At 54.7% G+C, this 13,436-nt stretch overlaps 1 protein-coding gene across 1 annotated transcript in view; it reads left to right on the top strand.

The window, feature by feature from the left end:
- ZSWIM5 (zinc finger SWIM-type containing 5) overlaps positions 1–12,778 on the top strand; it is a 98,956-nt gene extending 86,178 nt beyond the window's left edge. Inside the window, exons 6-14 of the mRNA XM_027747312.2 lie at positions 404–580; positions 2,855–3,001; positions 3,929–4,066; positions 4,559–4,819; positions 5,233–5,368; positions 6,994–7,151; positions 9,331–9,494; positions 9,807–9,888; positions 10,313–12,778. Of these exons, the coding sequence (XP_027603113.1) occupies positions 404–580; positions 2,855–3,001; positions 3,929–4,066; positions 4,559–4,819; positions 5,233–5,368; positions 6,994–7,151; positions 9,331–9,494; positions 9,807–9,888; positions 10,313–11,175 (2,126 nt within the window). The 3' untranslated portion in view covers positions 11,176–12,778. The remainder of the gene's footprint in view (positions 1–403; positions 581–2,854; positions 3,002–3,928; positions 4,067–4,558; positions 4,820–5,232; positions 5,369–6,993; positions 7,152–9,330; positions 9,495–9,806; positions 9,889–10,312) is intronic.
- Positions 12,779–13,436: the final 658 nt, after the last annotated feature.

The following is a 13,436-nucleotide window of genomic DNA, read 5'->3' as shown; positions in this document are numbered from 1 at the left end:
GTGCTTCGCAGGGGAGGGAATGCACTGCCATGTTTCAAGGCATCAGCCTTGTATGTGACAGTGGACTGTGGTCAGAAAGCAAACAGACGGGTGGCCCCTGCCTCTTTTCTCACCTCTCTGGCCAAGTCACTTATTCTAGCAAGTTACTTAGCAATGCTGTCTAAGGAGACATTAGTCTCCATCAGAGATGGGGTGGGCAGGAGAGGTGTCCAAAGGCAATCTGCCACAGTGCAGGAGCCATAGCCCCGTGTCCATCTCAGAAATGGTGTGGGCCCCTGGGGTGGGACCAAATGGGGCTTTGCTCTCATTGTAAAGGCAGAGCTCTGTCCAGGGAGGTCACGTCTGGGAGGAGGAACAGGCTACCCCTGCCCCAGCAAGGCCCTGATGGTTTTTCTCTTTGCAGACTCGCTGGCCAGGCCCAGACGGACCGTGTTCACGCGGGCGATCGAGGGCTGTGACCTCCACTGGCAGGACAGCCACCTGCAGCGCATCATCAGCAGTGACTTCTACGTGTCCCCCTCCTACCAGCGGGAGGGCGAGAGCCTCCTCTTCAACTCCCAGGGACAGCCACTGTGGCTGGGTGAGCATCCAAACCAGCACCCCTTACGTGGCCTCTGTGGGGAGGGCTGCTAGTGGAGAAGAGCCACCCGAGGCTGTCCGGGGTCCTTGCAAGCTTCTGCATCCTAGACTGTAATTGCTGCCCTGCCCTTAGCCTCAGGAGTGGGGCAAGCAGAGCAATTTGATGCCCAGCCACAGTTCTTAGAGCAATCCCCATGTCTTTACAGTCTGGGTTCCTCTTGGGCAGCTTGGACCAAGCTTGTCATGTCTTCTTTCATCCTGACAGTGTTTAGCTGTCCCCAGTGCAAGTTCTCACTGTTTTCAGTACAGGGGGACTGGACACTTAAAGTCCCTTGAAAGTTGGCTGCTGAGCACAGCTGTATACTCAGGATGTTTTTTTCCCTGCTATCACCTTGATACTCTTCCCTTAAAGGCAGTGAGCAGGTGGTACAATTAAGCCTTGTGTGAGCTTAAGGCATGTGGGGCCAGGCAAGCCCAGTACCCTCCTGTGTTGTAGACTTTTAGCCCACGTACCTCAAGCCACAGGAGTTCTTTACTGCAAAGTCGTGACCTTGGGCAGATCTGCAGATCCTCGACAGCTCCAAGTCTGGGATGAGAACAATGAGATGAAGGGCTTGAGGGGCTGTCAGCCCTGAGGCAGATCCCAAAATGGGAGACACAAGCCCCCACCTCCTCCAGGAGAGGGGATGACTCATCCCCTACAGCCCAAGAGGTGAATATATGGACATGGAACAGGTCAAAGCCCACCACTGCACTGCTGTACACTCTGGGAGCTGGGGTCTGCCACCACCCAGCCAAATGGAAAGAGAATATTTAAAGTCGTCTAGAGAGGTGGTTTCTGGAGCAGCAGCCACTAAGTTGCTATTAATGCCAGGGAAGGGCCCATGTGAAGGCTGCTGGTACATCTTAGCTGGAGCAGGAGAGGATGTTTCTACACTGGGAAGACTTTTGGGCAGCTGCAGGCAGAAGGTCTCTTCCCTGTGCAGCCACAGGCAGCATTGGTGGGTTAGTGCGTCCATGGGCTCTATCTAGAAGGGATGTGATGGACACAGCTCCCCTGTCCCTAGCCTAATGTGGGTTCTGTTGAGCCCTTCAGTCCAGCTGGTTGGTGCATGCTATTTTTCTGATGTATTTGTCGTGATTTTTGGATTTTGCGCTTTTGCTTTCTTGGCACCCTTTCAGGGACTCAGTTCTGGGAGAAGAGTGTGATTTATCAGCAATTTTCAGTGATGAATTCAGCGAGAAGATGAATATTTCATCCATTTAGCAAATGAATAGAGGGAGCAACAAGAAGCTCTTTTACAGATGTGTTTGTTCTGACAGCCTCTTCCTCACGTATTCCTTGTGGGTGACCTTTGGGATGTGGAAACCCCATTTGTAGAGGTGGTTGTCTGCATTTCCAGAGCTTTTGGAGCTCTCCCAGGAATAGAAATTATCCCTCTACCATAACTTTATGTCTTCTGTGTTTGCCCGGATTTTTTTCTCCCCTTGGTAGGACATTTTGCAAGAAAATGGGATTTTTGCTGCTTGTTATGCAGCATGTCATGTCATCTGCTCCTGCTAATTTCTCACCCAGTCATAATCCTCTCCACAGTTGCTTGTGATTTCAGGTGAGCAATAAGCAGCAGGAGCAGATGAATTCCTAAGCAACTGTGAGTCCTGGGAGGGGGTTCCATGCAACTGTTCCTAATAATAAAACACCAGGTAGGAGAACTGCAGAAGAGATGGGGTGTCTGCAGAGCTCGCTCCATGGAGCTGTTAAGGAAGCAGTTCAGAGCATCGCCCCAAATCTGCCAGTGTCCCCAGAGCAGGGCTGGATGCCCAGCCTCACCCTGTGTGTCATCACCTGTGCCTCGAGAGCAGGAGGAGGTGTTGGTCAGGACACCAAGAAGTGTTTGGGTGCACAGCAGTGAGAGAAATCACGATAAGTCGTGTGGATTTCAGGAGAAATGAGCGGCAGGGTTGCACCAGCCTGTGCTGGAGCTGTCATATTGCAGCAATGGCGTGTTGGAAATGCTTCCATTAGATAAGCTTTGCGGAGGTGGGGATTTAGGTATTGACGTGGCTGCTGTGGGTTGAGTGTGGTAGGAGTCCCGTTAGTATTCCTGGTAGGCATCCCTTCCAGGAGCAGGGAGAAAGGGGTGAATTCAAAACAGGAAGCAGGAGTTTAGCTGGGGTGTGGGGAAGATCAGGAGAAGGAGATGCCACATCAGTGCCATCCTGTAAATGTCTGTGCTCGTCCGGCTCAGCTGTGCCCCTGTGCTTGTCCTTGCAGAACATGTCCCGACAGCCTGTGCCCGGGTGGATGCCCTGCGCTCCCACGGCTACCCCAGAGAAGCTCTCCGACTAACTGTTGCCATAATCAACACCCTGCGACTGCAGCAGCAAAGGCAGCTGGAAATATATAAGCATCAGAAGAAAGGTATGGGAGAAGTGTCTCATGAGGTCTGCCTGGGGTGTCTCAGCTGGTTGGGAAAGTCTTCTCCACTTCCAGGAGAGTTGTGCTGCCCCATTCAGAGTGGCAGAGGTTGAGGGTGGGCAGCACTGCATGGGATTACTTCACTGATTTGCTTGAGCCAGCCTGAGCTGATATGCCCATGCTAAGGATGGAGCTGCCCTCGTGCTGTCTTCAGGCTGCTGGAGTAGGGATGTTCTTGCTCCCACAGTCGCTGTGTCTGGTTGCCTGTGTCCAGTTGCCTGTGTCTGGTTGCCCAGGCAAGTGCTGCCTGCATTAAAGAGGAGCTGCCTCTCTGCAGAGCAGCAGTAACTGGCTGTGTGTGCTACCTCCACCTTGCATTTCCTGAGTAAATGTACCAGGAGGCAATCCCAGTGTTCCTCCTTTTGCAGGGAGCTGGAGTCAGTTACTGCAGTGCTGCTGAAGGTCAGCAACTCCTGGTCCTTGCCAGCTCAGCCAGCTTGACATCACCAAAAAATGGAGCTTTTAAGACTCTCTAGAACTCTTTATCATTTCAAGAGAGATTTCTGCTTGTATTTCCAAAACATTCAGGCTACCATTGCAAATTAGTCCATAAGCTGCAGGTCTGACTTCATAGACCCTCTCTTGGGATTCTGCAGTCCCTCATGTCCTCCTGGAACAGAGAACAAGTCGCAGCATGTTGCTGCATGCAGTCGTTTGTGTGGCCTCAGGGGCACCTTTCTGTGTGTGTGTGTGCCTGCTCCCTCTGTTGTCTGTGCCTAGTGGCTGCTCTGAGCTGCTCCTTGCCCTTGTGAACTACCATGCCCAGGTTGTGGGAGGAAAAAAAGGCCTGTGGTCTCAGAGACCCCTCCGGGTGCAGAACTTGTCTTTAAATTCCTTACTTTTATTGTCTTTCCGTTCTATTTTTTGCAGAGCTGCTGCAGCGAGGAGCAACAACCATCACCAACCTGGAGGGCTGGGTAGGCCACCCTCTGAACCCCATCGGCTGCCTCTTTCTCACCCTGACCGAAGCTTGTAGATTAGAAGAGGAAAACTGCCTTGAAATTTCAGGTACCAAGTGCTCCTCCTGGCTCCCTTCCCGGTGGCTGTGGCTGAGGTGGGTGCAGGTCTGGGGCAGGTCTGGGGCTCTGGACACCTGGGCTTTGAGTCTGCCCTCAGTGCCTTGGCAGGAGCAGCCAGGGCACAGCTGCTGTGCAGAGAAGGAAGGTAGTGACCCTGAGTTTCCCCAGGGTTTGCAGCCAGAGCAGAGCAGGAGGGCAGCTCAGCAGAGCTGGGACGAGGTGTGCTGGTCCATGGGAAGGCTCTAGTGTCAGCTGTGCACCCTGTTGAACGTGTCTTGGGTCTCCTGCAGCGACAGCAGAAGGGAGGGTGAAGCCCATATCTCCCTCAGGGAGCTTTTATCCATCATCTCTGGGTGACTGAAGGTGGGCAGGAGGGGCAGTGTGGGTCTTGCTTCTGAAGTTGAGAGGTTTTTCTCTGGCATGGTTCTGCTACCTAGGAAGACTCTTCTAACCGCACTGCATCTGCTCTCTCTTCTTTCAGACGCTGGGGACTCCAAACCCCCGGTGTATCAACATGTGCCCGTCGTGACCGGCAGCCAAGACAGTGGCGAGTCCTACCTGTCCCTGGCCTTAGAGGTGGCCCTGATGGGGATGGGTCAGCAGAGAGTGATGCCTGAAGGTCTCTATGCCCAGGACAAGGTGTGCCGCAATGAGGAGCAGATCATTGCTCGGCTGCAGGACCTGGAGCTGGACCCGGTGCTGGTGCAGACCTTGCGGAAGCAGTGCATCTTGCTTCTGGAAGGTGGGGACTCAGCTCATCTACCTGACTTCTGTGTCTTAGCTGGATGTTGGTAACATCTCTGGGGTGCCCTTTCCAAAGTTTACGCCTGTCTGACCCCATCCTGGCTTCTTCCTCTGTGAGTGTGGTGCAGAGCCTGTAGGATGGCTGCTCTGCCCCATCGCCTGGCAAAGCAAGGATTTGCTGGCACCCCTGGGAAAAGACCAACTCCGAAGCAATACAGAGAAGGGTGCTAAGCACCTCAGTTTCTGAGGCTTTTTGACCTGAAAGGTTTCTTTAGAGAAGGAAAGAGCAGCCCTGGATCTAACTTGAGTAACGTGCCAGGGCAGCAGATCCTGAGAGCTTTGGGGTGGTGCAAACCCCAGCCACAGATCCTGCTGTGCTAATTATGGCTGATGGGCTCTGCTTCTGCCTAGGTGGTCCCTTCAGCGGCTTGGGAGAAGTCATCCACCGTGAGAGTGTCCCCATGCACACCTTTGCCAAATACCTGTTCTCTGCCCTGCTGCCCCACGATGCAGATCTGGCATACAAGCTGGCTTTGCGGGCCATGAGGTTGGTGCATGTTTAATTCTGTCTCTGCCTCCCTTTTTGCCTCTCTCCTGGGCTCAGTGGGAAGCTGGGATGCTTTGCAACTTCAGAGCAGGGATGGGAGTGGAGACAGGCTTGGAGCTTGCCATCCGTGGGATCTTGTGCAGTGTGTTGGGCCACCTGGGCACAGCAGCAGTGCAAAAAGCTTCCTGCTCTCCCTTTAGGTGATTCCTGGTTTATAAGCCACATCTGTAATATTTGCATGGGTCCAGTAATGTCTGCTGGTCCAGCTCTCCACCTCAACCCCTTACCCCAGCCCAGACCACCACCTGCCTGTCCCTGTGACAGGCATCCTCTGCCAGAGCAGGTCCCAGGCACTCACAGAGCTGTCATCTGCCTTCTGTCTGCAGGCCTCGGGCACCCTGCAGCCCTCCCTGCCTGCAAAAAGGGCTGTTATCCTGGCACAGATGGGTGGATGATTTGCCCTGGGCTCCAGGATGTTGCAGAGCCAGGTGGAGAACACAGTTGCACTCTGTTCTCCATTAAATCCCACCTCTGTCTCTGGGACTGGGGACACAGCTGATGCTGAGAGCTGCCCTATCTCCCTTCCTGGTGCATGACAGACTTCAGACATCAGCCTGTGTACTGCACTGCTTTGACAGGGCCTGGATGGGTCTTGAAAAAGCTTTGGAATTTCCCAAACAAGTCAATGCTTGAAGGAGTGTCAACCCTAGAGCATCCCAGTGCTCTCTCCCTCTCACATCATTAAAAGTCCTGCCCCAGAGCATTATTTCCTTGCAGCATTTCCTCAGTGAAATGGGTCATCTCTCCCCAACACAGGGGGAAAGTTTGAAATCCCCCTGTCCTGAGAAGAGCTGCTCAGGAGGACAACCAGAGCTAATAAGCAGTGGAGGGCCTCTGACTGGGCTGGAAAGGTTGGGCTTCTGCTGCCCCGTGGTTACCTCAAGCCTGCAAGTGAGGAGAGCAGAGACAGTTGGATGCTCTCCATGTTTAGGAGGGCAGTTTCCCTCCTACATGCCTCAGCTAAGCCATCAAGTTAGTGACACGAGCACCAACTCAGGGGTTTAAAAGCTAACATGTATTTGTCACCACGGCTGGTGACATGAGACTACTGCTCCCCTTTCTTAGGCTTGCTTCTCCCCTGGGCTTTCCAGGCTTTTGGCTATCCCCTCAAAAGCAGGTAACCTAACCCGGCTGCGGAGGCCCTGGGGAAACGTGCCACTGCTTCTGATCATAACCAAGCGTCTTAAGAAGAACCAGATGATGCAGTCAGGAGTTCTGCTGGTTGCTCTGACATGAAAGGAGTGGGAAGGGAGGAGGGATTTTACTTCTTTTCCTTTTTTTTTTTTTTTTTCTGAGGTCTGTGCTTTCCCTTGCAAGTTTATAAATCACTTCACGGATCGTTCTCCTCCTTTCAAGTCGGTCTGAGATTGATCCCCGTGCCCATGTGTTGAGCACACAGCCTGGGGAGCCCCGCATGTGCACGGCAGCAGGATGCGTTCAAAGGCGTCGCTGCAGGCAGCTGCCAGCAGGCAGCCCCTGCCTCACCCTGGCAGCACCTCGGGGACAGGGGGTGGAGATGGGGCTGGTTTGGGGTCTGATGTTTCCTTCTCCTGTTTGCCCTTCAGGTTACCTGTCCTGGAGACCACAGCACCGTCCGGCGACGTGACTCACCCCCACCACCTGGTGTCGGTGGTGCCCAGCAGGTACCCGCGCTGGTTCACCCTGGGGCACCTGGAGTCGCAGCAGTGCGAGCTGGCCTCCACCATGCTCACGGCAGCCAAAGGTTGGTGTCAGGACAGCTCTGGGGCAGAGTTAGTGGGATGATGCTGCACAAAAGCATCGAAGGGTTTTTCCTGGAGAAAAGAGGGAGCTCTTGCTTCTGCTCCCTCGAGCACTGGCAAAGACCGGCTGGGTGCCCCACTGGCAGCCTGCTATGGGCAAAGTGTGGTGAACTGGCCTTGGAGCAGCCCAGCAGAGTCTGTGGGGTTCTTGTCCCAAAGGGCTCATGGTCCAGCAGGGCAGAATGGGAGTTTCCCAGGAGGTGCAGGCAAGCCTGCAGGGATGCCAACCACAATGCTGCGTGTCCTGGGTTCTGCCCTTGGGTGATGCAGGACCGTGCCTGCCCTGCAGCACGGTCAGCTGCCAGGCTAGTGAGCCCTGCCAGGCATGTCGTGGGTTCATGCCATGGTTCAGTTTGAAGCTGCTTATCCTTTGACCTCTGCTTTGTCACTTCCTGTCGTGTGGTAATGATCCTGCACAGGCTTTTAGAGAAGACCTCCCTGTGCACCAAACCACAAGTGGCTTTTGTCAGGGCTGAAGATGGGATCAGCCGTGCTGGGTGGGACACTTTGGTCCCAGCCACAGGGGGCCCGTGAAACACCTCCTCACTGGTCCCTTAGGCCTCTTCAGTTCCTGCCAGGCACAATGATGAAGGCGAGCACAGGCTTTTCATTAAACATCCCTCTGATGAGAAACCAACCCCACAAGGATGCCTTGTGTCCCATGAGGGTCGGTGGGCCGAGCAGTTACCACTACCTGCTGTTGTCCTGGTACTGCCAGCCTGATGAGGAAGGTTTTTCCCAATGAGACAGAAGGAAAACGAGCTGTCAGAAAGTTTTAGCCTCGTTGCCTTGGCAGCCTCTTCTCTCCTTCCAGCCTCCTCCTCTAGGCTGCTTTTCCGAGGCTGATGGTGTCCTGCCCCTGACTTGCAGTGCCCTGATGGAGAGCTGGTACCTGGCTTATCCTTTAGATTTTTTCTCCCTTCCAGTGCCTAATGGGATGAGGGGCATGGAGCCGTTGGATTGCATCTGTTTTTCCCACTGTCCCCTTCCTCGGGTGTTCCTCTGCTGCAGCACGTCCTGATGTGATCCTGTGTCCTCACAGCCCGTCTTGCCTGCGCCCCCATGAGCCGTTTTAGGGAGGCTTGGATTTTGGTGGCGGTGTGAGCGGCTGCGGTGGGCGGCAGGCGATATCTTTAGCTCTGAGTCACCCGAGATGTCTCCGTGTGTCCAGGTGCAGCGCTGGGTTTTTCACACTGCTGTGAAAAACTGCTGGTTGTCTTTGCATGAGGGTCATCTGCTCGGTCTACGACTCTGGGAGTAGAAACATGAAGCTCGAACAAAGCAGAGAGACCTGATGTGGCACGCTGGCACCTCTGCTCTGCACACACCCCGAAGGTCCCTCTCCCCACCCTGTGTGTCCCACATGGGATTTCCCAAGCTTAGATGCAGGATCATGATATTAATGTGCCTTGATGGGTTCCTCTTCCAAGATCCTGCCCTATCTCCCAGTGCCATCACGTATCCTTCTAGCACCCACGACCTCCTATGGCAGGAGACCCACAGCACCACTGGGTGTTGTGCCATGAACCCCCTTCTTTGGGGGTAGCTCAACCTTCCTTGGTTGCAAGAGTTGCTTGCCTGATCTGGGACATGCAGGAGCAAGGTGCAGTGAGTCTGGGTGACCCCAGCCCTGCCCTGCAGAGGGAAAGGACTTACTAGGCAAGACAGTATGTGTGCAGCAAACAGCTTTTGTTCTTCTTTTTAATGTTCCTGAATGAAGACTGACCTTTCTGCAGCTGTTCAGTACTGGACATCTCCCCAAACCCCTCCTTTCCTGGGAAGAGGCAGCTGTACAGCTGTCAAACTTGAGGACAGAGTGGAACATCCAGGTGCCTGGAGATGTCTGCTTAAGCTCCAGGACATGTCTGGAATCACTCAGGGTTGTTTGTTGTCTCCATGAGAGGATGAACTTGAGTGAGGATGGATGCTGTAGGATGTGTCACCTCCTAGGGAGGATGCTCCATTTTGGACTGTTGGACTGCAGGGCCAGATCCAGCATCCTTGTGTGTCCAGAGAGGCTGGCAAGCTGAAGGGACTGTTCACATGGTGCAGGCAGGAGATGGGGCTCGAGGGCAAGGTGGAGGGAGGCTGAGCCATCTGACCATTCTTCCCTGCACACAGGGGACATGCTGCGCCTACGCACAGTGCTGGAGGCCATCCAGAAGAACATCCACTCCTCCTCCTTGATCTTCAAGCTGGCTCAGGATGCATTCAAGATCGCCACGCCAGCTGACAGCAACTCTGACACAACGCTGCTCAATGTGGCGCTGGAACTGGGGCTCCAGGTACGGGATAGTGCTGGGGATGCTGGTGGCCCTTCTGCCCCACGTGATGTGGCAGCAACACTGGTGAAGGTCTTCCACCAAGCAGGGTATGAGGTATCCCCGTGGAATGAGTAAATTGATCCCTGCATGGTCCTGAGCAGGGGAGCTCAGCCCTGGGAAGCCCCTATGCTCGCTGTGGTTTGAGTGGAGGTGAGGCAGTACCAGGGAGCTGGTAGCCAGCTGGACCAGAGGAAGTTTTGAGGAGCACCACTCTGTTGGGTGGCCTCACTGGAGCCCTGTGGGGCAGCCGCTCACCCCAAGTTTGCCTCACAGGTGATGCGGATGACCCTGTCCACCCTCAACTGGCGGCGGCGGGAGATGGTGAGGTGGCTGGTGACATGTGCTACCGAAGTGGGTGAGTGCCTCACTGTGCTGGGGGGATTTGGCCTGCATGTGGTGAGGGTGGGGTTGGGCATGGAAATCCTAGGGTCATTTGTAGTTCTGGGTATCTTGAGTTCTCCTGGGTCTCCCATTTCTTCGTGGGTAACTGAGTGCACCTCAGAGCACCAGCTGGCAGGGCTGGGGCTGCAGCAGTGGCTGGGTTTGGGAGTGGGATGGGTCCCCTGTACGTGGCCCAGGCCAGCAGTGCTCGCTGTGCCCTGCAGCATGGCAGCACAGGGCAGCCTCTGCCTGTCCCTCTCTGCCCTGTCCCTGTTGGGGCAGGGGCAGCAGCTCAGCACTGCTGTGGGCTGGCTTTACCCTGTCTCCAGGTCTCAGAGGAGCCCTGTGAACTGAGCCAGGCTCCAGGGATGTGCTGTGACCACAGTGTTTTTTTGCAGGGGTGAGGGCCCTGGTGAGCATCCTGCAGAGCTGGTACTCCCTGTTCACTCCCACGGAAGCCACCAGCATCGTGGCAGCCACAGTGATGTCCCACAACACCATCCTGCGCCTGAGCCTGGACTACCCACAGCGGGAAGAGCTGGCCAGCTGCGCCCGCACCCTGGCCCTGCAGTGTGCCATGAAGGACCCCCAGAACTGCGCCCTGTCCGCCCTGACCCTCTGCGAGAAGGACCACATTGCCTTCGAGACCGCCTACCAGATCGTCATCGACGCCGCCTCCACCGGCATGACCTACACCCAGCTCTTCACCATTGCCCGCTACATGGAGCACCGGGGCTACCCGCTCCGGGCCTTCAAACTGGCCTCGTTGGCCATGACGCATCTCAACCTGGCCTACAACCAGGACACGCACCCGGCCATCAACGATGTGCTCTGGGCCTGCGCCTTGAGCCACTCTCTGGGCAAAAACGAGCTGGCGGCCATCATCCCGCTGGTGGTGAAGAGCGTGCACTGTGCCACGGTGCTCTCGGACATCCTTCGCCGCTGCACCATGACGGCCCCAGGGCTGGCCGGCATCCCTGGCCGCAGGAACTCGGGGAAGCTGATGTCCACCGACAAAGCCCCCCTGCGACAGCTGCTGGACGCGACGATAAGCGCCTACATCAACACCACCCACTCCCGGCTCACCCACATCAGCCCGCGGCACTACGGGGAGTTCATCGAGTTCCTCAGCAAGGCCAGGGAGACCTTCCTCCTGGCGCAGGACGGGCACATACAGTTCGCCCAGTTCATTGACAATCTCAAACAAATCTACAAAGGCAAGAAAAAACTGATGCTGCTGGTGCGGGAACGGTTTGGGTGAGCCCCGGCTCCTGCCGTGCTCACTGGCAGGGTCCGCCCGCAGCATGGGGACTCGGGAGAGAAGAAGGAAGGAAAGTGGAGATCACCTTCCCCCCATCGGCAGAGGCTGCTCTGTTCTGGTCTTCTGTTTCTTTTTTTTTGTTTTCTTTCTTTTTTTTTTTTTTTAAATGTTATTCTTTCTTGGATTTAACCATTTCACACACTGAGAGGATCCAGAGATTCCTTGGGCACAAACCAAAAGGCAACCACAGGGAAAAAGGATGGTTCACTCAGCCCCCTGCCCTCCCTTGCCAATACCAAAAGCTAACCTGGAAATCTAATACCTCTTTCCTGAAGGACGTGGTCGCTGGAGGGATACGAAGGTTGCAAAGTGTAAAAAATCTTTAAAATTACGTGGGGAATTTAACAAAAAAAAAAAAAAAAAAAAAAAAAAAAAAAAAAAGAAAGAAAAAAAAAGCGAGCAAAGAAACCTGCGACACTAGAACCTCATGCGTCACCAAAAGCGATGGCTTTGCAGAGCGCTTCTCCCACCCGCCCGAGACATGCAAACTCCTCTATTTGTGAAGATACTTCAATAAAAACAAGTAAAAGTAACTGTTCTCAGGGATTGCTTACTAAAAGTAACACAAAAAAAAAAAAAAGCATTTATGATACTGTAAATACTATAGTATATGTGTCAATTATTAAATTGTAAAGTTATAATTATTTATAATTCTGTCTTTTATTTGGGGGATACTTGAAATTGTTGTGGGCTGGGGCGATTATTTTTATTATTGCTATTATTATTATTATTGTTATTATTATTATAACTATTATTTAAAAAAACTACACAAAACCACAGACAAAAAGAGGAGGAGGCACGCGAACGATTCTCAGGTTCCCATGGCATTGTCAGCAGCAAGAAGGGTGTGGGGGGAGGCGAACATCTGCTCGACTCACAGCCCTGGGACAGGCGGACGGACGGATGGAAGGAGGAGCAGCAGCCCAGCGCTGGAGGACAGCGAAGGAAGGGACTCGGGGCGATGCTCGCTCGGACACACGTGGAGCTGGCGCTGGAGGACGTGAGCCCATCGCCTCGCACGCAGCGGTCTCCTGGCGGGTGCAGGGTGTGAGGTGCCTGGGTGGGCACCAGGGCCGCCTGGCTCCTGGGGAGGGAGGAGGCAGGTGCAGCCACGTCACCTCCCCGCACCGTTCTGCTTTCCAGCTCCGTGGTGCAGCCAACGCTCAGCCCTTCCCGGCTTACCCCGCACCAAGGGCAGACTCCAGCCCTGGGCCGGTGGCTCTTCGGTTTTGGTTCATTTCTTTGCCAGCGGGTTGGGAGGGCTGGGGGACCAGGGCCGGTCTGGATGGTGACTTGTAGTTAGAGAACGTGGGCTAGTTATCTGCTGTCTGGTTTGACTTTTAATTTTTTGGCAAGTGACTTGTGTCCGCACTCCGGCCAGGAAACCAATTGTACTCGGTCTCTGTCGCCACCGAAATAGCGGTCTTCAACCAGTCTGTTTCTCTCTTTTTTCCTTCCCTTTTTTTTTTTTTTTGCGTGCGTGCGTGTATGTGTGTGTGCGACCTCTTCATCTGATGTTTAATAATAAAAGGGATGAACGTTACCCCCTGTCTCTCTCCTGCCTTTCTCTGAAGTCAGGGGGTCACCACTCTTGCGGGGCAGAGCCCCGGGGAGGAGGCAGTGTCGCCGCTCCCTGTGGCACCCAGCTCCTGTGGGGGAAAGGAGCAGGGGCAAGGCGTCCTGGCTGCAGTTCCCTGACGTGCACGGTGTTAGCAGGTCCCTGCCCATGCTGAAGGCGCTACCCTATCCGTGCCAGCTACAGCAGTGTTGACACCCACATCTCGATCCATCCTGTAGCCAGCCTGGACCGCAGTGAGTGTGCTGTAGTGTGGGATGGGGTGGCAGAGAGTCATAACTCCGGGTTCCTGGGTTGCTTTCTGCAGGGTTTGCTGAGCCCCAGGCAAGCTTGCCTCTGAGAATCTGAGGGAGATAAGGAGGTGTGCATGGGGGAGAACTCCAGGACTGGTGGGATGGTCGCAAAGAGACTCGGAGCTGGAGGAGGGTGATGGTGGTACAAGGGCCATGGTGCCTCTGCTGCCATCCCAATCAGTGTGGCAGGGTGGTAGTGGTGCTGGTTGTCCCCCAGGTGAGTACTTCTGTGTCTCCCACCCCCTCGGGGCTGCCCTGGGTTGATGTCATGTTGCCTATTGCCAGCTGAGCCAGACTCTGGCACTGCTCATGCTGTGAACCCCCAGCTCCCA

This window comes from Pipra filicauda, unplaced genomic scaffold, assembly GCF_003945595.2.
Source record: "Pipra filicauda isolate LSUMZ 115617 unplaced genomic scaffold, ASM394559v2 scaffold36_size6622888_pilon, whole genome shotgun sequence".
Lineage (NCBI taxonomy): Eukaryota > Metazoa > Chordata > Aves > Passeriformes > Pipridae > Pipra > Pipra filicauda.
The sequence above is the reverse complement of the archived record's forward strand: the minus strand, read 5'-3'. Positions and strand labels throughout refer to the sequence as shown.